The sequence below is a fragment of the Nycticebus coucang genome, chromosome 10, assembly GCF_027406575.1.
Source record: "Nycticebus coucang isolate mNycCou1 chromosome 10, mNycCou1.pri, whole genome shotgun sequence".
Lineage (NCBI taxonomy): Eukaryota > Metazoa > Chordata > Mammalia > Primates > Lorisidae > Nycticebus > Nycticebus coucang.
Genome location: NC_069789.1, coordinates 89,629,229 through 89,656,109, shown reverse-complemented (window position 1 = coordinate 89,656,109; position 26,881 = coordinate 89,629,229). Strand labels below are relative to the sequence as shown.

The 26,881-nt window shown below is 39.2% G+C and overlaps 1 protein-coding gene across 3 annotated transcripts in view; it reads left to right on the top strand.

The window, feature by feature from the left end:
- Nucleotides 1-26,881, top strand: part of DNM3 (dynamin 3) — a 600,651-nt gene that overhangs the window by 311,421 nt on the left and 262,349 nt on the right. For all 3 annotated transcript variants that reach the window (XM_053604810.1, XM_053604809.1, XM_053604811.1), the window contains one exon: nucleotides 19,270-19,383. In XM_053604810.1, the coding sequence (XP_053460785.1) occupies nucleotides 19,270-19,383 (114 nt within the window). The remainder of the gene's footprint in view (nucleotides 1-19,269; nucleotides 19,384-26,881) is intronic.

Genomic DNA, 26,881 nt, shown 5'->3' with positions numbered 1-26,881 from the left:
GACTAGGCAGTTAAACAGCAGTGAGGTTTCAGTTTTCTCACCTGTCACGTAGGAAGTGTCACCTCCCTCATAGGATTATTATGTAGATTCAAAGAATAAAATGTGTGGCATTCTTAGCATAATGCCTGGCACAGAGTAATGTGTAGTAATATTAGCTGTTGTCATCATTTCTCAATTCCTAAAAACAGAGTCAAATGATATCCTTTGCCTATTTTTAGATACTTATGAAACTCTGATTTCCTAGAAAGTTAAAAGTGGGAAGAAGCATCCAAACATACAGATGTCACTTGGCCAATTCCCCCATGGGACTGTCAAATTGATTTTGTAGAATCTTGAAAACAAAACAGATATTTCCTTTGTGTCTTAATTTGATTGTTCTTTAAATCCCTTTATAGGCACTTTACCTTATTTGCTTTTCACTGCTTCTTTATCCTTGTCATAAGATCAATTGATCATATGTAAAAATATTTTTTTTCCAGTATATCCAGCCACTGATAAGACCTAGTTGGGCATAGATATGGTGGTCTGCACCTGATTGTGGGGGCCGGGCACTTGGCATAGTGCCTAATTCGTCACGGGCATTTAGGAAATACCTGTCCACTGACTTATGAGGGGCTTAAGGTGAGAGAGACCTTTGAACACTCTCTTGGGATTGAACTTATCCCTCAAAACTGCAGGTATGGCCATCTCCCTTCTTCTTTTAGTGGGCACCATGATGAATGGGCCTAAGAATGGAGGAGAGAAGGGCCTAGGCTTGGAATGAGTGAGAAAACGGCAGGAGTGTTCCTCCATGCACTTGCTCCTCAGTGCTATTCCTCAGTCTTCTCCCAGCTTTCATTACACTGGGTTTGATCCTTGACCTGGTAGTTTCATCATGAACCAGGGTGTGGTTAGCCCCTTTGGGCTAAGAGATCAACAGTCTGTAAGGGCTGCTTCTGTCTTCTTGAAACCACTCCTCCAAAGCTAACCATGGCTCCCCTGGGTCTTGTCCTAGAGACCACTAGTGGACAGGAGGCTCTGAAGTGGCTCTGAAGCAGTGTAATGATAAAATCCACATCAAAGCCAAGGTGATATGTTTTTTCTTTATTTCCTTTCCTTTTTCAAATCATTGTCCTTCATGTTGTTTCCATAGCCTTTCCGAGATTCTGCAATGATCAGATGACATCATTAATGTATCACACATCAATAATAAAATGCCAATAAAATAGACATGTCCTCCATGTACATATGAATCTCTTCCAACTGTGAAGTTCCAAGATATTAAAGTCCAAAGATTACATTCCCAAAGGGGTTTGCAAAGTCTGAGACAATTGTAGAACATCAAATTTAAATCATCTCTCAATTCTTATTCTCTCAGTCTCAGCCAAAAGGTTCTCTTGCCTGTGGAATTGGCACCCGCTGGCCTCTAAAACAACAGATTCTGGGCCTCCAAAGTTGAAATATTCCCTCATAAATAATGCAAGGAGTAGGACACAAAAAATAGTCCTGGTGCTAGCTTCGCATCAACCAAATTTAATAAAACATGGATCTCCTACTCTTGAAAGTGATTATTCCAGGCCCCGTTTATGTTCCTAGACCCTTTCACTGTGTCTTGCCACCGACCATAGCAGATATTCAGGGGTTCTGAATGAGAGAGAGTGGATGGAGGAAACCTTCCTGGTTTTTGTCCTTCCAGTCCATTAATCAGGTTTTTGTTCTGTTTTGTTTTGTTTTGCTTTTTTCCAGTTGTTTGTGAATTTATAAATGTATTAGGAAAAATCTCTCCCTAAGAGGTTAGCTTTAGGCCAGGCGTGGTGCCTCACGCCTGTAATCCTAGCACTCTGGGAGGTTGAAGCAGGTGGTGGATCATGGGAGCTCAGGAGTTCAAGACCAGCCTGAGCAAGAGCCAGACCCCCATCTCTACTAAAAATAGAAAAACTAGCAAGGTGTTGTGACTGGTGCCTATAGTCTCAGACACTCAGGAGGCTGATACAAGAGGATTGCTTGAGGCCTAGAATTTGAAGGTGCTATGACACCTCCGTACTCTCTACCCAGGGCTACAGAGTGAAACTCTGTCTTAAAAACAATAAAAAATAAAAACCCAAAATTAAAAAAAAAAAAAGAGGCTAGCTTTACCACCAATGCATTTACCAACAAAGGAAAGCCATGTCTACAAATCGCCTAGGAGGAGGACACTTGAAATGTGGCTGTCTGTCGCAAAGGTCAGAAATTTGCAGACTGCATTCTGGACGGGACAGAATTTGCGAGCAGGGGCTTTACAACAAAATTCCATCAGGACATTTTTGAGTTACCTTCTTTTTCTATGTAGCGTTTTCATGTCCTAGTGATTTTTACTTTCCTTTTGCTTTTGTGTTTCTCCTCTTGCGTCCTCTTACATAATTTCTTAGTCTAAGAAGCCTAGGCTTCCTAAGAGGACTATCTCCTCCTAAATAATTAGTCCAGAGCCAGCTTGAGAATGTGTAGTTGGGGGTGGGAAGGGGTGGGGTTGGTGGGTAGTGGGAGGAATGCTTACACCTGTAAATAAGCCACACTAGGTAAGGTTAGCTCTCCAACCCCTTTTCTGCCTTTGCTCAGAGTACAGAATGGCACTGGGGGCAGCTGATCTGATGCTTCCTACCTAGGCCTGGCCCTAATAGAATAAAGCTAGAAGTTAAAGAGCACTTTGCGGAACATATGGACCTCAGCTACTTTGCAGTATAAAAGTAGTAAATCTAGTTTCACCTCCTAAGGCCTACAAGGCCTATATATGGGAAGACTCTTTTCTCTATGGTTGAATCCTTGCCTCAGGCATACCTTCACTGGCAAAATCCAAGGAAGGTACCCCGTATGCTGAGGATGCCTGTGCTCGCAAAGGAAGGTCCCTCCCCACCAACTGGGTGCCTGGCCTGGCCTGTGGCTTTGATGGACCATGTAGCTCTCCAGCATTTGCCTAGAAAGTCCCTGCAGTGTGTGAACCAACCTCATAAAAGCAGCTAGTCATCTCTTGAGAAAACTTTTGTAATCTATCACGATCAAACTATCAACAGCCTAGGGCTTACAACCGCTACCCAGGCTATAGCAGTTAAAAAAGCCAGCTCCCTAGCTGAGAAAAACTTGCATGGTTGACTATAAACAAGGTCAAGGTTAAAAGCCCCTGCTCACAAAGTTCAGGACCTTGGCTACACCAGAACTTTTCCACATGTCCTTTTTTTTCTCACCATAATCTTATTCCTTGTCTGTGTATTAATTTTATGATCTTGGGTATCAGCCAGATGTGAATCTGAACTTACCCCTAACATACAGATTTTGCCTGACCTTGATGAAGCCTGCTTTCTTATACCATGGAGAAAGCCAACTGAATACGTATTCTCTGAGGGTAGGCTCCCCTCCAGGAGAAGCTTAGTCCCCTCTCTCACTGCTGCTCTTGGCATTGCTCTCAAAGTTTCACCATTTGGCTAAAGAATCTTGGGTGGTATTTATGGCAGTAAATTTTAAAAAATATTTGTCAGGACGCAACTACAAAGAGGGACTCCACCTAACAAATCCAAATATTGTGACTTGGTTGTTTGTACCCTAACATTAACCAGGAAAAAAAAATGGTTTGTCTCCAGGAGAACAAATAAGAACATGTCCTTTCCGCTCTCAAGGTCCTTTCTAGTCATTTAATTATGGATTTCCTTGGTCTTGTTTACTTGGATGCTCAAAACAGAAGTTGATATTCAAATACTAAGAGCCTGTAAGTGCCTATTGCAGTGAATGTTGATAGATTTGTTTTGACGATTTTAAATTGGAATACAAATTAACTTTCTATTTTATCCTTGTCTATGAGGGGATGACTAATTCCACTTGTCATTCTTCTCAAATTTTCAGTCTTTGTCTTTTCTTGCACACTTAGTTTCATTTTTTTGTTTTTATTTTTTTTCCCTGTAGCATTCTTATTCTTGTGTTCTGACCACTTTTCCTGAATGTCTGCCTTTTTCTATCTCTTCCTCTGTTTCACCCTCGTGTTACTGTCCCTCAGTTTCTTAGTGGAAAAGTATATCAGGAATCATTCTTTCTAAAGTCCTGTTTTGAGCTCATTATTATCAGGAAAACAAATCTCTCTGTGGCAGTTGTGAATCCTCTGTTGTAGAAGGAAGGGCTGAGATTGGATCATTGCTTCTTACACTTTTTATGACAGCAGCTAAATTGCTGACAGTGATCAGCGCTGAATTCACATCTGTGGGTGTCTAGGAAGCATGTGTGTGTGCCTTGTGCCCTCACAACAGGGTGGCCATCATACTGTTCTTTTTTCTTCCAAATTAGAAGCCTATTGGAATGCAAATGACTGTGATGTGATAGGGATTATCTTGCAGCTATTGACTCTAATAGTTTATATATCTATTATTTGCTAATTTCATTTTAACTGTTATTAGTAACTCATAATTTTCATACAGCTCAATTGACTATATCCACTGGACTAAATGATGTTTAATAAATATCCTTTTGACTATTTTACATGATTCTGGAAACAGTTGTGCCAGTTGGATCAGGCAGCTTATTGTTTCACATCTTCTTAAACTCTGAAACCTCAATTTGTATCTTCATTTACATAGTCTCTGCTTTTTTTCTTTTTGTACTATTTTATTTTATTTTTCTGTTAGTGATTTTTTTTTTAAATTATTGTTTGGGATTCATTGAAGGTAGAAAGAATTAGGTTATACTGATTGCCTTTGTTAGATAAAGCCCTCTTATAATTGTGTCCTGCCCTAAAAGGTGTGCCGAACACTGTGGCCCCTAATCTCCCTCCCTCCTCTTCTCTTCCTACTTGCTCATTTCCCTACCCTCCCTTTTGTTAGCTCATCTACTGCCTTCACATTAGAACACAGTACATTGGATTCTTGCCTCTCCATTCTTGTGATACTTTACTAGGAAGAATGTGTTCCAGCTCTATTCAGGTTAATACAAAAGATGTAAAGTCTCCATCTTTTTTTAGCAGTTGAATAGTATTCCATGGTATATATATATACATAGCTTGTTAATCCATTCCTGGGTTGGTGGGCATTTAGGCTGTTTGCACATTTTGGTGATTGTAAATTGAACTGCAATAAACAGTCTAGTGTAAATGTCCTAAGGATAAAATGATTTTTTTTTTCTTCTCAGTACATGCTTAGTAATGGACTTGCAGGATCAAATGGGGAGTCTAGTTTGAGTTCTTTCAGGATTCTACATAACACCTCCCAAAAAGGTTGTATTAGTCCCACGGGCAGTGTAAAAGTGTTCCCTTTTCTCCACATCCATGCCAGCCTGTACAGCTTTGAGACTTTTGAAGTGTGCCATTCTCACTGGAGTTAGGTGATATTTCAGTAGTTTTCATTTGCATTTCTCTGATGATTAGGGATGATGAGCATTTTTTTCGTATTTTAGCCATTCATCTGTCTTCTTTGAAGAAGGTTTATTCATGTCTCTTGCCCAGTGATATATGGCATTGTTGGGTCTTTTTTTTTTTTTTTTATTGTTGGGGATTCATTGAGGGTACAATAAGCCAGGTTACACTGATTGCAATTGTTAGGTAAAGTCCCTCTTGCAATCATGTCTTGCCCCCATAAAGTGTGACACACACCAAGGCCCCACCCACCTCCCTCCTTCCCTCTTTCTGTTTCACCCCCCATAACCATAATTGTCATTAATTGTCCTCATATCAAAATTGAGTACATAGGATTCATGCTTCTCCATTCTTGTGATGCTTTACTAAGAATAATGTCTTCCACGTCCATCCAGGTTAATACAAAGGATGTAAAGTCTCCATTTTTTTTAATGGCTGAATAGTATTCCATGGTATACATATACCACAGCTTGTTAATCCATTCCTGGGTTGGTGGGCATTTAGGCTATTTCCACATTTTGGCGATTGTAAATTGAGCTGCAATAAACAGTCTAGTACAAGTGTCCTTCTGATAAAACGATTTCTTTCCTTCTGGGTAGATGCCCAGTAATGGGATTGAAGGATCAAATGGGAGGTCTAGCTTGAGTGCTTTGAGGTTTCTCCATACTTCCTTCCAGAAAGGTTGTACTAGCTTGCAGTCCCACCAGCAGTGTAAAAGTGTTCCCGTCTCTCCACATCCAAGCCAGCATCTGCGTCTCTGTTTTTGTGCCAGTACCATGCTGTCTTGAGCACTATGGCTTTGTAGTACAGACTAAAATCTGGTATGCTGATGCCCCCAGCTTTATTTTTGTTACAGAGAACTGCCTTAGCTATATGGGGTTTTTTCCGGTTCCACACAAAACGCAGAATCATTTTTTCCAAATCTTGAAAGTACGATGTTGGTATTTTGATAGGAATGGCATTGAATAGGTAGATTGCTTTGGGAAGTATAGACATTTTAACAATGTTGATTCTTCCCATCCATGAGCATGGTATGTTCTTCCATTTGTTAATATCCTCTGCTATTTCCTTTCTGAGGATTTCATAGTTTTCTTTATAGAGGTCCTTCACCTCCTTCGTTAGGTATATTCCTAGGTATTTCATTTTCTTTGAGACTATGGTGAAGGGAGTTGTGTCCTTAATTAGCTTCTCATCTTGACTGTTATTGGTGTACACAAAGGCTACTGACTTGTGGACATTGATTTTATATCCTGAAACATTACTGTATTTTTTGATGACTTCTAGGAGTCTTGTGGTTGAGTCTTTGGGGTTCTCTTAGTATAAGATCATGTCGTCAGCAAAGAGGGACAGTTTGACCTCCTCTGCTCCCATTTGGATTCCCTTTATTTCCTTGTCTTGCCTAATTGTATTGGCTAGAACTTCCAGCACTATGTTGAATAGTAAAGGTGACAGAGGACAACCTTGTCTGGTTCCAGTTCTAAGAGGAAAAGCTTTGAGTTTTACTCCATTCAGTAAAATATTGGCTGTGGGTTTGTCATAGATAGCTTCAATCAGTTTTAGAAATGTGCCACCTATGCCTATACTCTTCAGTGTTCTAATTAGAAAAGGATGCTGGATTTTATGAAATGCTTTTTCTGCATCTATTGAGAGGATCATGTGATCTTTATTTTTGCCTCTGTTAATATGGTGGATAACGTTTGTAGACTTGTGTATGTTAAACCAGCCTTGCATCCCTGGGATGAAGCCTACTTGATCATGATGAATGACTTTTTTGATGATAAGCTGTAATCTATTGGCTAGGATTTTGTTCAGAATTTTTGCGTCTATATTCATGAGTGAGATTGGTCTGAAATTCTCCTTTTTGTTTGGGTCTTTTCCTGGTTTTGGTATCAGGGTGATGTTTGCTTCATAGAATGTGTTGGGGAAGATTCCTTCTTCCTCAATTTTTTGGAATAATTTCTGCAGTACAGGAATAAGCTCTTCCTTGAAGGTTTGATAGAATTCTGGAGTGAAGCTATCTGGACCAGGGCATTTTTTGGTTGGAAGCTTTTTTATTGTTTCTTTGATCTCACTGCTTGAAATTGGTCTGTTCAGGAGCTCTATTTCTTCCTGGCTGAGTCTAGGGAGAGGGTGTGATTCCAAATATTGATCCATTTCTTTCCCATTGTCAAATTTCTGGGCATAGAGTTTCTGGTAGTATTCAGAGATGATCTCTTGTATCTCTGTGGGATCAGTTGTTATTTCCCCTTTATCATTTCTGATTGAGGTTACTAGAGATTTTACTTTTCTATTCCTTGTTAGTCTGGCCAATGGTTTATCTATTTTATTTATTTTTTCAAAAAACCAACTCCTGTTCACTGTACCTGTTAGACGTGAATTCACCCCTCCTTTCTTGCCCCCTCCCACCTGCTCTCTTTCCATTTAATTTTACTACCAAAGGCGCACATGGATATTGATTGATTACTTCCAACTTAATAATGAGTGCATATGGTGTTTTTTCCCCATTCTTGAGATACTTCACTTAAAAAAATTGTCCCCAGTTCCATGTAGGTTCTTGCAAAGGATCCTAGATCACCATTTTGTTTTTTTTTAATGACTGAGTAGCGCTTCATGGTAAACATACACCACACTTTGTTAATCTACTCATGGATTGGTGAGAACTTGGGTTCTTTGCACATCTTTGTAATTGTGACTTGTGCTTTAATAAACATTAGAGTGAACATGAAAAAAAAAAAACCAACTCCTTGTTTCATTAATTTTCTGAATGATTCTTTTGTTTTCAATTTCATTGATCTCTGATTTGATTTTGGATATTTCTTTTCTTCTACTGAGTTTAGGCTTAGATTGTTCTTCTTTTTCCAATTCCATAAGATCTCTTGTGAGATTGTTGATGTGCTCTCTTTCTGTTTTTCGAATGTAGGCATCTAAAGCGATGAATTTTCCTCTCAAAACTGCTTTTGCAGTATCCCACAGGTTTTGGTAGCTTGTGTCTTCATTGTTGTTATGCTCAAGGATGTTAATGATTTCCTGTTTTATTTCTTCCTGCACCCATCTGTTATTCAACAGAAGATTGTTTAATTTCCATGCCTTTGGGTGGGGTCGAGCATTTTTGTTAGAGTTGAGTTCCACCTTTAATGCCATATGGTCTGAGAAGATACAAGGTAAAATTTCAATTCTTTTGATTCTGTTGATATTTGTTTTGTGTCCCAGGATATGATCAATTTTGGAGAATGTTCCATGGGGTGATGAGAAGAATGTATATTCTTTATCTTTGGGATGGAGTGTTCTATATGCGTCTATCAAGCACAGTTGTTCTAGGGTCTCATTTAAGTCTCTTATATCCTTGTTTAATTTCTGTTTAGAGGATCTGTCCAGCTCTGTAAGAGGAGTGTTAAGGTCCCCTGTTATTATGGTATTATCAGATCATATTGCTCAGACTGAGTAAGGTCTGTTTCAAGAATCTGGGAGCATTTAAATTGGGTGCATAGATATTTAGAATTGAAATGTCTTCTTGTTGTATTTTTCCCTTGACCAACATAAAGTGACCATCGTTGTCTTTTTTGACTTTAGTTGCTTTAAATCCACATGTATCTGAAAATAAGATTGCAACTCCTCTTTTCTTCTGAATTCCATTTGCCTGAAAAATTGTCTTCCAACCTTTGACTCGGAGCTTTAATTTGTCTTTTGAAGCCAGGTGTGTTTCTTGCAGACAGCAAATGGATGGCTTGTGTTTTTTAATCCAGTCAACCAATCTATGTCTCTTCAGTGGGGAATTCAAGCCATTAACATTTATTGAGATAATTGATAAGTGTGGTAGTATTCTATTCGTCTTATTTTGTGAGAGTCCATTGCTTAGTTTTATCTTTTGCATCAGTGTGGAGGTTTGGTTCTGTCCTTTAATTTCTGAGTTCTTACTTTGCTGCTGATCCATTGTGGTGGTCAGTGTGCAGAACAGGTTGAAGTATTTCCTGTAGAGCTGGTCTTGTTGTGGCGAATTTCCTCAATGTTTGTACATCTGTAAATGATTTGATTTCTCCATCAATTTTGAAGCTTAGCTTAGCAGGGTACAGAATTCTGGGCTGGAAATTGTTCTGTTTAAGTAGATTAAAGGTAGATGACCATTGTCTTCTTGCTTGGAAAGTTTCATTAGAGAAGTCTGCGGTCACTCTGATGGATTTGCCCCTGTAGGTCAACTGGCGCTTACTCCTGGCAGCTTGCAGAATCTTTTCTATTGTCTTGAGTTTGGACAGGTTCATCACAATGTGTCTTGGAGAAGCTCGGTTAGAGTTGAGGCGACCTGGGGTCCGATAGCCCTCTGAAAGCAGTGTGCCAGAATCTTTGGTGATATTTGGGAAATTTTCTTTTATAATATTCTCTAGTATGGCTTCCATTCCTCTGGGGCATTCTTCTTCCCCTTCTGGAATTCCTCTAACTTGTATGTTGGAACGCTTCATAAAGTCCCATAATTCTGACAGTGAACGTTCTGCTTTCTCTCTCTTCTTTTCTGCCTCTTTTACTATCTGAGTTATCTCAAAAACTCTGTCTTCTACCTCTGAAATTCTTTCTTCTGCATGGTCTAACCTGTTGCTGATACTTTCCATTGCATCTTTAAGTTCCCTGATTGACTGTTTCATTTCCTTCAGCTCTGCTATATCCTTTTTATATTCTTCATATCGTTCATCTCTTATTTGATTCTGTTTTTGAATTTCCTTTTGGTTATTTTCTACTTTATTAGCAGTTTCCTTCATTGTTTCCATCATTTCTTTCATTGTTTTCAACATGTGTATTCTACATTCCCTTTCTGTCATTCCTAACATTTCTTTACAGGTGGAATCCTCTAGTAGCTACCTCGTGGTCCCTTGGCGGGGTTGTTCTGGACTGGTTCTTCATGTTGCCTGGAGTTTTCTGCTGATTCTTCCTCATGAGTGATTTCTTTTATCTGTTTCCTTTCCCTAATTTTCCTTTCACTTCCTCTTGCTCTTTAAGTTCTCGTGCCTGTGGACTAAGGGTTACAGGAGCAGAAGGGTGAGCAGGTTGAAGAGCATAAAAGGGATGAAAGAAAGGAGGACCGAGTGATAAGAACAAAAAAAAAAGAAAAATAGAGAAAGGAGAGGGGGTGGGTAAAAGGAATATTGATAAAAAGAAGAGAGGCACAGAAAGAGGGAGACAGAGCAATATAGGTGTACAGTAGGGTACTTTGATACAACCTTAAAAAAAAACCACCTTATGGGGGTAGTTGGGTGGTTCCCTTTTCAGCAGCTATTTGCTAACCTGATCAGACACAGTACCTCACCCCCACCAAGTAGAGAGGAAAGACAAAAATGCTATAAATCAAACCAAAACAAGCAAACAGAAAACTTTACGGGATAAAATTGGCTGGAAAAACCAAATAATAGCGGTAGAAACACTAACAAAAATGAAGTTCTAATTATTGAAATAGGCAGCAATGGGAAATTATAATTAAACTAGAAAAATTGAGAAAGAAAAAGGATCTGTATGGAAAAGGTTGAACTTAAAAAACAAATCAACAATCAACAACATGAAAATAAACAAAAAAACCAACCAAACCAAAAAAAAAAAAAAAAAAAAAAACAAAAAAACAGAACCAAAAACAAAGCAGTATGTATATGTTATTGAATATTGTCTGGGCAACACGTGGTCTTCTGGGGTATGAGATGTTAATCACAGTTCTGATATGACTGGAGGCTGCTAGTTTCTCAAACCCCAGTAGATAGACACCTTAAATCTCTCTTCAGCCCACTTTGAACTGTTCACTTGCTGAGCAGAAGCTTTCCCAGGGAAGTGCTTGTTGCTGGAATCACTGGTGAAGTGGCTATCCACTTACCCTGTGTGCCAAAACTGGTCTCCCTCTGCCCCACCGAGGGTTAGGGCTGCAAGGCGGCTCAGACCCCGCCCTTAAGCTACTTGGTCGCTGGGTTACCAGCTCCCACCCAATTCCAGCTCTGCGACCTTGAGGGCGGAGCTTGCCGGGGTAGATCGCTCACAACGGCTGCCTGTGACCCAGAGCCAAACACTATTAGCTCCGTCTGGCTCAGTGGCTCAGACTGGGGCCCCAGACAAAGGCCAAAGTTCTCCGCACTCCCGCTCAGGCTCTCCCCAAGGCAGTTCAGCTGAGTGCCAAGTCCAAAGACACCAAAACAGTTCACAGGTAAGGCCTTTCTGGTTTGCAGTCTCACTGCTACTGAACTTACAGTTGCGGGCGGGTTTAGACGGATTGAACACACGCGACCACTTGCCGGTTTTCCACTGTTTTAGTCCTCCTTTTGGGGTCCAGAAGTCTCTCGCTGACTCCCTGTGTCCTCTCAGGGGTGATGATAGGCAGATCCCACCAGCCAGAGATGCCTGGAGTCCTATATCCCCAGACTCACGGTGCCCAGATGCAAGGAAGCTGTTACTTGGCTGCCATCTTGCTCCGTTGGGTCTTTTTTTTGATTAATTTGAGTTCTCTGTAGCTCCTAGTTATCAAGCTCTTGTCTGATTCATAATATGCAAATATCTTTTTCCCATTCTGAAGGTTGTCTGTTTGGTTTGGTTGTTGTTTCCTTAGCTGTACAGAAGCTTTTTAGTTTAATTAAGTCCCATTTGTTTATTTTCATTGTTGTTGCAATTGCCACAGTAGTCTTCTTCACAAAATCTTTCCCCAGGCTGATATGTTCAAGTGTTTTACCCACCCTTTCTTTGAGGATATTTATTATTTCATGCCTTAGATCTAAATCTTTTATCCATCTTGAATCAATTTTTATAAGTGATGAGAAGTGCCGGTACAGTATTGGTCTTTTACATGTGGTTATCTAGTTCTCCCAGCACAATTTATTGAATAGGGATTCTTTTCCCCAGTGTATGTTCTTGTTTGGTTTATCAAAGATCAGGTGGCTATAAGATGTTAGTTTCATCTCATGGTTTTCAATTCGGTTCCAAATGTCAATTTCTCTATTTTTGTGCTAATACTATGCTGTTTTGATCACTATGGCCTTGTAGCATAGCCAAAAGTCTGGTAGGGTGATACCCCTGGCTTTGTTTTTATTACTAAGAATTGCTTTGGCTATATGGGGTTTCTTCTGGTTCCATACAAAATGAAAATTTTTTTTTCCAAATCTTGAAAGTATGATGATGGTATTTTAATGGGGATTGCATTGAATCTGCAGATTGCTTTGGGTAGAATAGATATTTTGGCAATGTTGATTTTTTTGCAGCCATGAGCATGGTATGTTCTTCCATTTATTAATATCTTCTGCTATTTCTTTTCATAAGGTTTCTTAATTTTCATTATGGAGGTCCTTCACCTCTTTTTTTATGTATATTCCTAGGTATTTCATATTTTTTGAAGCTACTGTGAAGGGAATTGTGTCTTTGATTAGCTTCTCATCTTGACTGTTATTGGCATGTACAAAAGCTACTAATTTGTGGACATGGATTTTATATCCTGAGACATTGCTATATTTTTTGATCACCTCCAGGACTCTTGTGGTTGAGTCTTTGGGGTTCTCTAAGTATAAGATTATGTCATCAGCAAAGAATGAGAGTTTGACCTCCTCTGTACTCCTTTGGATGCCCTTCTCTTGCTGATTATATTGGCTAGAACTTCCAGCACTATATTGAATAGTAGGGGCGATAGAAGACAACCTGGTTCCAGTTGTAAGTGGAAAAGCTTTCAGTTTTACTCCATTCAGCATAATATTAGCTGTGGGTTTGTTGTAGATGGCTTTGATCAGATTAAGAAATGTGCCACCTATGCCTGTATTCTTCAGTGTTCTAATTAGAAAACGATGCTGGATTTTATCGAATGCTTTTTCTGCATCTATTGAGGGGATCATTTGGTCTTTGTTTTTGTTTCTGTTGATATGGTGAATTATGTTTATGGACTTGCCATGTGAAACCAGCCTTGTATCCCTGGGATGACACCAATTTGATCATAATGCATTATTTTTTAAATGTTTAGCTGTACTCCATTGGCTAGGATTTTATTGAAGATTTTTGCATCTGTATTCATTAGAGAAATTAGTCTGAAATTCTCCTTTTTAGTTGAGTCTTTTCTTGGTTTTGGTATCAGGGTGATATTTGCTTCATAGAATGTTATGGGGAAGATTCCTTCCTTCTCGATTCTTCGGAATAATTTCTGCAGTATGGGTATGTGCTCTGTTTTGAAGGTTTTATAGAATTCTACTGTGAAGCCATCTGGACCAGGGCATTTTTTTGTTGGGAGACTTTTTTATTGTTTCTTTGATCTCAGGTCTTGAAATCAGTCTGTTCAAGAGATGAATTTCTTCTAGTTTAAGTCTAGGGAGAGGATGTGATTCCAGGTATCGATCCAGTTCCTCCACATTGTCTAATTTCTGGACATAGAGTTTCTTTAGTACTCAGAGATGATCTCTTATATCTCTGTGGCATTGCTTTTTATTTCCCCTTTATTGTTTCTAATTGAGGTTATTAGAGATTTTACTTTTCTGTTTCTAGCTAATCTGGCCAAAGGTTTATTGATTTTATTTATTTTTTCAAAAAACCAACTTTTTGTTTTGTTTATTTCCTGAATGATTTTTTTTTTTGTTTTCAATTTTGTTAATCACTTATTTAATTTTGGTTATTTCTTTTCTTCTGCTGTATTTGGGATAAAATTGTTCTTCTTTTTACAATTCCATAAGATGATTCATGAGTTTGTTGATGCCCTGTCTTTCTGCATTTTGAATGTAGGCATCTATGGCAATAAATTTTCCTCTTAAGACTGCTTTTGCTGTATCACACAGGTTTTGGCAACTTGTGTCTTCATCGTTGTATGTCTGAGGAATTTAACCATTGCCTCTTTTATCTCTTCCTAAACTCAACTATCATTCAGCATAAGGTTGTTTAATTTCCAAGTCTTTGTGTGGGGATGAACGTTTCTGTTGGAGTTGAGTTCTACCTTTATTGCCTTGTGGTCTAAGATGATACAAGGTATAATTTCTATTCTTTTAATTATGTTGAGGTTTGATTTGTATCTTAGGATGTGGTTGATTTGGAGTATGTATCATGGGCTGACAAGAAAAATGTATATTCTTTAGCTTTGGGATGGTGTATCCTGTGTCTATTAATCCCATTTGTTCTGGGTTCACATTTAGGTCCTTCATATCTTTGTTTAGTTTCAATTTAGAGGATCTGTCCAGTTCTGTCAGAGGGGTGTTAAAGTCACCCACTATTGGTATGTTATATTGCACAGACCCATGAAGGTCTGTTTCATGAATCCGGGAGCATTTAAGTTGGGTACATAAATATTTAAAATTGAAATGTCTTCTAGTTTTATTGTTCCTTTGACCAGTATAAAGTGTCCATCTTAGTTTTTCTTAACTTTAGTTTCTTTAAATCTGCTTGTATCTGAAAATAAGATTACAACGCTTCCTTTCTTCTGATATCCATTTGCTTGAGATGCTGTTTCCATGCCTTAACCCTGAGTCTTGATTTGTCCATCAAGGGTAGGTGTGTCTTCTGGAGATGGCATATGGATGGACAGCTTGTGCTGTTTTATCCAATTAGCTAGCCTGTGCCTCTTCAGTGGTGACTTCAGTCCATTGACATTTGTTGAGAGAATTGATAAGTATTGTGGAGTTCTATTCATCTTATTTTGTGAAAGTCCATCTTGTAGTTTTATCCTTTGTGCCATTGTGGAAGCCAAGTTTTGACCATTAGCTTTTGGGTGTTTACTTCGCTGGTGGTCCATTTTGTTGGTCAGTGTTGAAAATAGATCTAAGTATTTCCTGCAGGGCTAGTCTTGTTGTGGTGAATTTCCTCAGTGCTTGTGTATCAGCAAAAGATTTGGTTTCTTCATCAATTTTGAAGTTTAGTTTAGCAGGATACAGAATATGGGCTAAAAATTGTTTTGCTTAAGAATGTTGAAGGTGGATGACCATGCTCTTCAGGCTTGGAAGGTTTCATTTGAAAAGTCTCCTGTCATCTTAATGACTCTGCTGTCATCCTATTGGCTCTGCCTCTGTAAGTCAGTTGGCACTTACTCCTGGCTGCTTACAGAATTTTTTCTTTCATCTTGACTTTGGACAGGTTCATTACAATGTGTCCTGGAGAGGCTGTGTTTGAGTTGAGATGAGTAGGGGTTTGATATCCATCTGAAAGGAGTGTGTTGGAGTCTTTAGTAAAATTTGGGAAGTTTTCATTTATGATAGTCTCCAGTAGGGCTTCCATTCCTTTGGGACAGTTTTTTTCCCCTTCAGGAATCCCTATTATTTGTATGTTTGAAAGCTTCATGGAGTCTCCTAGTTCTTTAAGCACCTATTCTGCTTACTCTCTCTTTTCTGCCTATTTAGCTTCCTGGGTTAACTCAAAAACTTTATCCTCTAGTTCTGAGGTTCTTTCTTCTCCACGGTCTAAACCTATTTTTGATACTTTGTACTGCATCTTTATATCCCCTGATTGTCTCCTTCATTTCCTTAAGCTCTGCCATATTCTTTCTATATTCTATATATTTCTTGCCCAACTTTTGGTTCTGTCTTTTCATTTTCTTATCCGTTCCTTTTATTATCTTTATCATCCATACTTTAAATTCCCTTTCCTTCAAGTCTATTAATTCTTCATAAGTGGAGTCTTCTGCAGTTAATGCTTCAAGTTCCCTTGGGGGAGTTCCTTTTTGGTTTTTTATGTTGCCTGAATTTTCTGTTGGTTCCTCTTCATGTGTTCTTTCTTCTTGTTCACCTCCTTGTCTTCCTTTTTTCCTTCTCACTGTCTCCTTTGTTTCAAACAGAAGTCCTTGCTGTTGATGACAGTATGTTGCAGTATGTCACCGGGACTGAGGTGGCACTGTGGTTTTTTTTTAGGAGACAGAGAGCACAGCCAGTAACCTCTGTGGTCCTTATTCCAAACTTAGTTGCCATCAGTGATAGGCACTAAGCCTATTCATATAGCATTCTGAATGCTAATGATTATCAGCATTCAGACTCTGTCTGGTTGGGATCTTAAAGCTCATAAGAATCCTTCAGGGGCAGGTCTCACAGTGCCCTCTGACTCAGTTCCTGTGGGGGTACAGAAGTCACTGAGCCTGTCCCAAGAGTAGGGGTCTGATCCTGGCAGGTGGAATTAAGATGGCCATGCTTTAGGCCCTGGCCAAGATCTTCTCATGACCTTCCCACAATGGCAGCCCCCTGGCCACTGAGACCTTCTCAGTATGGCTGCCTTACCAGCCACCAAACCTGTGGTAGATTCACTCCAACCAGCATGCAAATCTGGTTGCTGTATACTGTTTGTGTCCGCCCACTCTTCCAAGCTTTCCACTCAATGTTCAGCTTCCCCCAACAACTGAAAATCCAGAAAGGCCTCCTCCCATCACAGACCTCTATGGGAAGGCCAGTTGATCCCAGCCCAGGAATGATCATTTGCCTAATTCATCAGATTTCCAGTGCTCTGGATCATATGCTGTATGCAGCTCACCATCTCCTTACTATACTCCCTGAGACATGACTCTGGGTAAGTTCCCTGTGTCAGGTATGGCTGGGTTCTCTTATTTTCCCCAGTTGTTTTAGGAGGGCTCAGTTGAACAATCCTTCTGGTCCATCATCTTGCTCAGCTCCCAGTATCTGTTTTTTTGACCCTATTGACCCCTATATGTATTTTATTGAATACATATATTTTATGCATATTTTCTTCAATATATGTGTATTTAAAATAGGAATATGTACTTAAAATTTATTTTTGGTACTATTAGGGGAGTGAGATTGGTGACATTTTAGGTCTCACTAAACTGGATCCACTCAGCTTCTCTCACCTCCTCTGGCTTCAACTTCTTCATTTCCACTCACATCTTCTGCATTAAGTGGCTCTTTCAAACTTTGTTCTTGTTTGTCCACTATGGAAAACATAAACCAACAAGGATGCAAACAACTTCTTGAGGTGACTAATTCTGTTCCTCTTCTAGATTCTTCTGAGGTACCATTTCCTCAAGGCAAGTCCATTACAACATCCCTATTGTATGGAGTTACCTTCCTCCTGCTTGACACATGTCTCTTTCTGTCCTATGGAAACTATGTCTTTATGGAACTTAAGAGATTATAGTATTCTTGAGGCCAGGGGATTGTGATATTATCATGTTATTTCATCTTGATATATGGTAGATATATGGTAGATTCTTAAGAAATGTTTATTAAACTAAGTTCAGAGCTCTCTTTGAATAGAGCCAGCCTGCTGTACCAGTAGATGAAATGGTGATTTGGTTATTGGAATTTGTGGAGTATCTGGAAGACTTTTTCTATATCTAAGGATACCAGATAAAGTGAAATATTCAGTGTACTTTTGTTGAGTACTATGACTAGTTCGTTGTTTGTAAGCCGGGTCATGATCTTAGGATGAAATAATTTAACCAGCTCTTTGTGACTCAAAATTAGTTGCAATCATTTGGTCTAAGGAAAATGAAGTTTTGTTTGGTGTGTGCAGGCAGGGGTCTTTAAACTCCAGTGGGAATAAGAAACACTGGGAGCATGGTAAAATGTAAATTCTCACACGCATGGCGTACACATTCTGATGCATTCAGCTTGGCTTAAGAATCTGTATTTTTAGAAAGCATCCCAATGATTATAACATAGTTGGTAGAAACCATACACTGAGAAATATTGTTTTCTTCTTTCTGAAGTAGAGATTAAGAAGAAGGGGTAATTTTGAACCATGGAGAAAACTGCCTTAGTCTGGACCTGAGAGGGATGCTAGACAGAGCTTATAAAAGCAACAGAGCCTTAAAAGGAGGATGGGTACCTGGGAAATGTGGAAACAGTAAATCAGCTTGGTGGGGACTGGGAGTGCAGAGAGGCTCAGAAAACCAATACTGAGGACTTTGGTTTATTTCATAATTTCCCCCGGGATTGGCCTTCTTTCTTTAACTAGAAAACTTACTAGCAACATAAAAATGAAATCAGATTTAATTTTCATGAAATTAGGGCATTTTCATCTTACTTTAGTAACTGACAGTCATTCAATAAATAATTTTTTAATATTTCACAATCTCTGGAATATTGAATGTTTTTTTTTTGACATTGAAGACAGTATCACACAATTCCATATAGCATTACATTTATAGTTCTACAATGACAGAGTTATTTAGCATAGAGGACGTGGTAAACTATGCCATCTAGAAAACAGAATTTAACTTTATAGCAACTGTGAGAAAAAAATACATTTTTTCTTAAATGCTATTTATAAATCATTTCCATCAAATCTGTAATCCCAGTTGTTGATGTTTTAAAATTTAAAAGCTGTATAAAGATTTTTATGAAGATACTACATGTTTGTATGTTCTTTTTTTATTAGTATAGCAGAGAACAACCAGAAGTAGATGGATAAATCATGGCCATTTAAAAAAAAACACCAGACTTTTCATTTTAGTTTATTATTTCAGCTTTCTCCCTCAACCGGTCTTATTTGAGGGCCATTGACAAGGAGCTAATTGGTTGGATTGAGTTTCTTCTCTTTACCCATTGCTGGCTAGTCTCTGGTGGAAATCCTAATGAGCTACAAACCAGACAAACAAATAGGCCAGTAGTTTGGAAGAGGAAAAGAGGCATCGGGCATGGAAAGTCTATTGTTCATCCAGTCAACTAAATATGTTTAATTGTAGCAGCAATGCCATAAATACGCCTGGCACAAGTCTGTTAGTCTGCCTCATTTCAATCCCGTCCGTTTCGGTCACTCTGACTTCACCATCCCTATAAGTCTCAGATTTTTTATTTCATTCATTAATGATGGGAGAGATTTCCTTCCAGTCTTCTGCTCTTTTGGAAGATAATTTTTTTTTAAAAAAAGCTCAGTAGATCTTGAGCTTTGGAAGAATGATACTGCCCTTATTGCAATTAAAATCTTGTTTTTAACTTCATTTAAGGACTTTTAGTCTCCACTGGCTTATGTTAAGCTCAACACCTCTGCCAATTTCTGCTCTTTTGCAGGTGATTCGCAAGGGGTGGCTGACCATCAGCAACATTGGCATCATGAAAGGGGGCTCCAAGGGATACTGGTTCGTCCTTACTGCAGAAAGCTTGTCTTGGTATAAAGATGATGAGGTAAGCCACAGAGAGTGATGCAGTTTTCTCAGTGATGTGTTTCTAATTTTTCATTCATTGATATTAATGTGATAGCATCAAGACACCAGTGGTTCTCTTTCAATGAGATTTAGCATAGAATTTTTTTTTTTTTTTAAAAAGCACTGTTTTTTTCTTCATAAATTTGAAATTTTACAATATCCCCCTCCAATTTTCTTCCTGTTTATTTGTTTGGTGCAGTCTTGTGTTTGTTTACCTGAAGAAATGGAGTTAGGGATTAGGAGTTGGGAACTTCCTTCCTTGTAATAGCACCAAGGTACTGGTATGGGAAAGTAATTTTCCTTAAATAATGTGTTGAAAAGACGCAAGGTCGTAAAACATCCGAAGAGTAAAATTAATAATACAGATACAGAGTTAATAAAGAATTGTTGGAATTATTGCTGTGATATCTGTCTCAAGTGAAAGGCCTCTGAGCATGGCTACAACACTAGTGTTCAAGTGAGTCCCAAATAAATATTGATTTTGTTCTTGAGAACTTGATATCTAGGTAAAAGCATGGATTATGGTAATTGTGGTGTTCTGGTTCTTGTTAGATGTTAGTAAGTTTTAGTCCTATAACCAACTACTCGTGTAAATCGATTATTATAAAAGTGCAAAAAAAGTCATATTGCTCTTACAGGGCCATATAAACACTATAAAGTGATTCAATAAATTTGGGAGCATACAGATAGAAATTAAACTATATTTTTAACATTTTAATATCTCTAGTCTGACTGGAGGATTTTCCGGTACTGCTGTGCAACATGCAGACATTAGATAAAAATACTCTATAATGGTAAATCTATGTGCAGGTGAGGTTGTCTTAATTTCATTTGGCTATGTGGCAGGTGGGGGGGTTCAGAGTTGAGTCCTTCCTATCTTGGCCTGAGTTCTTTTGAAAATATTACAAGGTACCTTCATCAATTGTTGGAGGGACAGTTTCATGCCTCATAGTTCTTTCCATTTCCCAGGAGTTTTGTGGGTAATGGTGTGTTGCAAAAATACTGTTATGATTGCTTGACTGCCACTGAATTTACTGCAGCGAAGGAAATCAAATTCTGTAGAAATGTCCAAACAAAATTGCTATTTAAGAGCTTATAGTTAAATTTTTATATCATTGACCAGAGTCTAAAGTAGAATTGTCCATTGTGATAGTCACAGTGTGAGGAGTAGCTATGGTTTCTTTCCATTACTGGCTGCTTAGAGATCCCTGTCATTCCTGTGGAAAGCTCTGGCTTTAAAGATCACGGCTTGGGGAACTGTGAGACACTTCTCTAGATATAAAAATCAGTAAATAGTTTGTCATCTTTATATTCCATTGCTGTAAGATATCTTCTCTTAGATATATTTTTTCCCAAGAATTTAGATGATCATTTATGTATATCTAAACACATGTCAGTCTTGGGGCTTTTCTTAGCTATACATGGGGATGCAAAGGTTAAACTGAGGAATCATAATAGTAATAGTCAGTTTTTGTATTAACTCACTTAACCTATGTGACCACCATAAACATAGGTGGTAACATAGGTATTATGTACGTATTATGAGTACTATTACTGTCTTTATTTTTCAGATAAGAAAACTAAAAAAAAACCCACAACAACCTTTTGAAAAGTAATTTGTACAAGACTCAGTTTCCCTTATTGCAGAACATTTCATGTTGTCAAGGAAAAATAACTTGCCGTGGTCACATAGCTAGTTGGTGGCAAAACAGAAATGTGAACGTAGACTGTTGGGCTCCGGACTCTATGCTGTCAACCACACATGTGGGCAAGATTCCCAGAGATGCCTGGTGTTGTCCAAGTCAACCTCACCCCACAGAGAATTTATTAAGATGATTTCCAGGCATCTCAGTGTTGTCCTATTCCAGAGATGTGGGAGACTCTGGAGTCTCTACTGCTATTGGAGTGTGGCTTTAGAGTTCTCTAGCATGACATTGAGGGTCCTGAAATAAGCCCACTAGAGGCATATGATGATCCCTGTGGGGAAGGAAGAAGACTTGAGAGCTTGGTGCATGTATGGTCACTGCTCATCTTCTCCTCTCCTCCCAAGACTAAGGATAACTTTTTACAGATTTGCTGCTGCTGAAGCACCCTCACAAATACTTGATTACAACAAATAGAAAATCAGTGTGTAGAGTTAAATGTTAGCAGAGTGTCATGAACATTTTATTGAAGGTATATGTGCAGAGGGTGGCTCATTTCAGGAACAAGGGATTAACAGACAAGGCTGCCGCTCTATGGAACCAATGAGAAAGAATGCTAATAATATCAGATATTAAGTACTTGGACTAAAATAAGATGAGTCAATGAGTGAGAAAGTGATGAAGGAGGGGCCTTTAGATGAGGAGAAAGTAGTGCTTGAGCAGAGGCTGAAATGATGTGTTATGCAGAAGATTTTGTTGAAGAACATTCCAAGCTAAGGGAATAGTAAGTATGAAATCCCCAGGAATGGGAGCCGACAGAAGGCCCTTGGCTGGGGGTGGGAGGGAGAGGGAGGCAGGAAATAAAATCGGAGGTACTACAGTTGTGAAACCACTGGAGTATTCTGGTAGGTTGTGGGACGATTGGTTCAATGGTTTAAAAAGATTACTCCAGCTGCCAGGGTGTCTGTGATGTGGGACTGGTTGTGTGCACAGATGGAGCAAGAGTGGCAAAGTAGAAGACGGTACCAGCTGGGAGACTCTCAATAGTGACCCAGGTGAGATGTGAGCTGGGTTGTGCTTAGTGGTGAGGAACACTCTCAGTCAAGATAGCACATCTGAGGGCTATACACAGCTACGCTTGAGTTGTCAGCTACCATTACCTGTTCAGAACTCAGATTTTGCAAGAAACAAGACAGGGAATCTTCAAAATGTTAATGTCTGACTCAAGAATGACCACAGTCTTCAAACTGTCAGATCATTTGCATCAGCAGGGCAGAGCCTTATCCACCAGAGCCATCCTTATTCATTGCTCTTCACTCCTCACCACGGTGGCTCTCTACCCTGCTCCCTTTGCTCCTTTTGGCAGAGTTTCCCGTCACTGCAGACTGTCACTGAGCCTACTGTCAGGGCAGAAGGGAGGGGATAATACTGATCCTTGGTCTTTGCTGGTATTTAACAAGTGTCTGCTGGGAGGGACCTGGAAGGGAGGGTATGGGGAAGAAGGTCAAGCAGAGCATGTCAGGAGGGTGGGGATTAGAATCATAATCCATCTCTGGTCTCTTGAACACTTATCCTTGAACAGCAGTGTTTTAAATGATGCTTGGGTTACATAAAGGTCTTATTACATATGGATTAAACACAGTTCTGTGGACAGTCTCAAGAATCCCAAATTAATTAATTAACTAGTTAACAAAGTCTCACTCTCTTGCCCAGACTAGAGTGCTGTGGCATCAGCCTAGCTCACAGCAACCTCAAATTGCTGAGTTCAAGTGATCCTCCGACCTCAAACTCTCAGTTAGCTCAGACTACAGGCACATGCCACTAAGCCTGGCCAATTTTTTCTATTTTTAGTAGAGATTGGGTCTTACTCTTGCTCAGACTGGTGTCAGACTCCTGAGCTCAAGGGATCCTCCCACCTCAGCATCCCAGAGTGCTAGTGTTACAGGCATAAGCCACTGTGCCCAGGCCAAGAACCTCAAATTTAGCATGTACCTTTGTGAAAACAAGCTTGAATTCTGACTCAGTTTTTGAAGAAACCTTGTGGGTAAATTGAGTGGTTGTATACACACGTCAGCACCTATACTCTTTGGAAATCCAGTTACATGACAATTTACCTTTCTTAAGCAAATGTGACACAGGAAATATCATGTTAATTGTCCATTCATTCATTTATTCAATGATAAATTTCTATTCAAATTTTCATAGAGGATCGTCCTATTTTTTAATGTGTTCTGTCTTCTTCCTACTTCATTACATAATAAGACTGTTGTATTTTCACTATAATCTAAATGACTATTTAATAAATAGCATATCAAATGAACATAATATTGTTTTAACTTTTGACAGGTTTGTAATAAATATAGATGAGTTATAAAATGTATTTGTGCTTAAAAGGCAATGACTCAAACTGTTTTTCAGATAACATTAATTGATCAAAGACTTTATGGTGGGCGGCGCCTGTGGGTCAAAGGGGTAGGATGCCGGTCCCATATGCTGGAGGTGGTAGGTTCAAACCCACCCCGGCCAAAAAAAAAAGACCTTATGGCACATCTATCTGGTGCCCTGAAAGGTGTGGGTTATTATGATTGGCTGTAGGTGCCAGGGCAAGTAACTTCACCTCCCTGAGCCTCCGTCTTCCCACTTATCAAATGGGGAACATTGCTCAATGAATCACTTCAATAGGATGCTTTTAGCACTCTGAATAATCATATATTAATATTAATAAATGCCCCTGGCATCACACTGGTATATTTATTTTTGCCATGAAAAGTAACATTACCCTCCCACAGTAATGTCATCTGACTCACACATCTTCTAATTTCCAAATTTTTGTTATGTCATGTTGTAAGATAGGACATATGGGACCTAGGTTTTCTTGGCAGAAAATGATAAGGTTCAGACAACAAAAAGAAACTCAGATCCCATTTCTTTAGTGATATTTTCCGTGTTGTCTCCTCTCTAGCCTGTAGTCTCTCCTACATCTTAATCAAGAGCTACAGATGATGATACCATACTGTATGTTACCTAATCAAGATGGCAGGGGCACTAGCACAATATCATGCATAATGATTTTAAGCTAAGGTTGGCATGACTGCAATAGTAAGGCCACCAGCATTTTTCTACTTTCTCCCCATCCTAAATAGGGGTCTATCTGCCCTACTCTTTGATTTTGAATGTATACATTAACCCTCTGAAGCATCCATAAACTGTAGTTTTTGAACTAGTACTCTACAAGACAATCATTTCTTTGTAATGTTTCTGATAGATGACTTTAATAGAAAGATTTCCACCTTTCTAGGCTACGGGCCTAGGATACGTTATGTTTCCTAGGCTATGTTATGTTTCCACATAATATTTTTATAATACAGTGTGGTTACAGTTGACACAGTTTATCTATTTGGCTGTATGTTATTCTATGACATTATTCTAAGAAAATTCAATATAGAAAGAAATAAGGGGCCAGCCGTGGTAGCTTACTCCTATAATCCTAGCACTCTGAGCTGGGAGGACTGCTTGTGGCTAGGAGTTCATGACCAGCTTGAACAAGAGTGAGACCCCATTTCTACCCCCAAATAGATTAAAAATTAGCTGGGTATGGTGGTGCACACTTGTAATTGCCACTACTTAGGAGGCTTAGATGGGAGGATCACTTGAGCCCAGGAATTTGAGGTTACAATGAGCTATGATCATGCCACTGCACTCCAATCTGGGTGACAGAGTGAGACCTTCTCTCTTAAAAAAATAAAAAAGAATTAAACATCTACTATCTAATCATCATTTCATAGAACAAGGAAATTTTAACAACAAAATAGAAAAGTGAGCTATGATCGGGTTCCTGTATTCTAGCCTGGGTGACAGAATGAGATCCTATTTCTTAAAAAAAAAAAGAAAGAAAGAAGTAAAACATCTTTCACAGATTTAGACTTCATAAATAATCACCAAAGGGATTTTCCCAAGGCCTGCTGCCTCTATCTCTATGTTTTGCTGCAGGATCCCCAGACTCTGGAATTTCCTATGCAAATGTCCCTGTGGTCATTTCTAGAGGTTGCATGAATCTTTTCTCAGCTTCATCCTCCAGAGGACGCTGTACCAGTGTGAGCATCCTGAGGCCTGTATGGTGGTGAGAAGATAGCTGTTTGTGGGGGGTGGGGGATAAGGGCAGAGACATACAAACTTGTGTGTCCATATGCACCCTATTGTGCTCTGAGATGGATGATATTTAGCTCCTTTGATGTCTATCAGAATAATAACACAAGGATATTTGTAGGAATATCCAAGGATTTGGGGAAGAAATATAGCCATTCAAATAACCTCAGACAGAATATTAGATGTCCTTCTGCAAAGCAGTTTTTAGCCTGTGGACATCCCTCTTGGATGTGTCACTAGCAGCTCTAGCCTTTGGCTGGCCCAGCCCAGAACAGTGTATTGGCTTTAATCTTCCTCCACCCTCCTGTCTCCCCTTCAATGCTATCAGTCTGGATTGCCCCAAACTCAAATGCTTCTTACTCCATTATATATGTCAGCTTATTTCTCAGCATCTGGTCTGGCCTTCACTGCAGGCTCCTTTGCATGTACGGACTAGTCAAAATGCTTAACCAAACCAAATGGCCTTCCAGGTAACAAGAGGCTTCCTATCCAGTAGTTGTGGTTGTAAACAGCATTCCTCCTGTTCATCATATCTGCTTACACTCCTGAAGCCTGCTTTCCTTCTGAACGATGATCTCGATGATGATGGTCATCTTAATGATTAACTGTGTGGAGTATTTGCAGTTTAGCAGACACTGAGCACTCTGTTTACATTATCCATTTTAGTGATGAAATCCAAGGCTCAAAGACAATGAGTAACTTAGCCAGCTGTGCAGAATCAGTGTTGGGCTCTTAAAAGCTCTTAATTTTCTGAACATTTCCTGGAAAATATCTGTAAGTACCTGTTATGTACCAGGCACTATCCTAGTCACTAAGGATGAAATGGTTAGCAAGGAATTCATGGTACCTTCCCTTACAAAGGGTATTTCCCTATAAAGAAAACATACAAACAGGAAGGCCTATCAGATGCTGATTACAGACTGTGAAGAAAACAAAGCCAGTGATTTGCTGACGTAGAAAGTATCTGAGATGGAAGTCAGAGGATAGGGGACTTTAAATTGGAGAGTTAGAGAAGATTTGTGTTAATGTCTTATGACAAAATTGAGGCTGATCAATTCAAGGGACAGAATTAAGCCCAGTGTGACTGGAACAAAGAAAGAAAGGGACTTGAAAGATAGGGTTTTGTTCTTAGGAAGTGTTTTTTGTTGTTTGTTGTTTTTATCTTTTTTCTCTCTCTTTTTTTTTTTTTAGAGACAAAGGTCTTGCTCTCTCACCCAGACTGGAGTACAATGATATGATCATAGGTCATTGTAACCTCAAATTCCTGGGCTTAAGAGATCCTCCTGCCTTAGTCTCCTGAGTAACTGGAGACTAGAGTAACTGTGACTAGAAGCATGCACCAACATATATGGCTAATTTTTTTTTTTTTTTTTTTTGGTAGAGATAAGGTCTCACTATGTTGCCCAAGTTGGTTTCAAACACATAACCACAAATGATCCTCCCAGTTTGGCCTCCCAAGTGCTAGGATTATAAGTAAAGGCACCATTCTCTTTGAATTTAAACTGGAGAATCACATGATCAGATTATAATTTTGGGGTGGGGGGTTTGTAGAGACAGAGTCTAACTTTACCGCCTTTGGTAGAGTGCCATGACATCACAGGACTCACAGCAACCTCCAGCTCTTGGGCTTAAGTAATTCTCTTGCCTCAGCCTCCCGAGCAGTTGGGACTACAGGCAACCGCCACAACA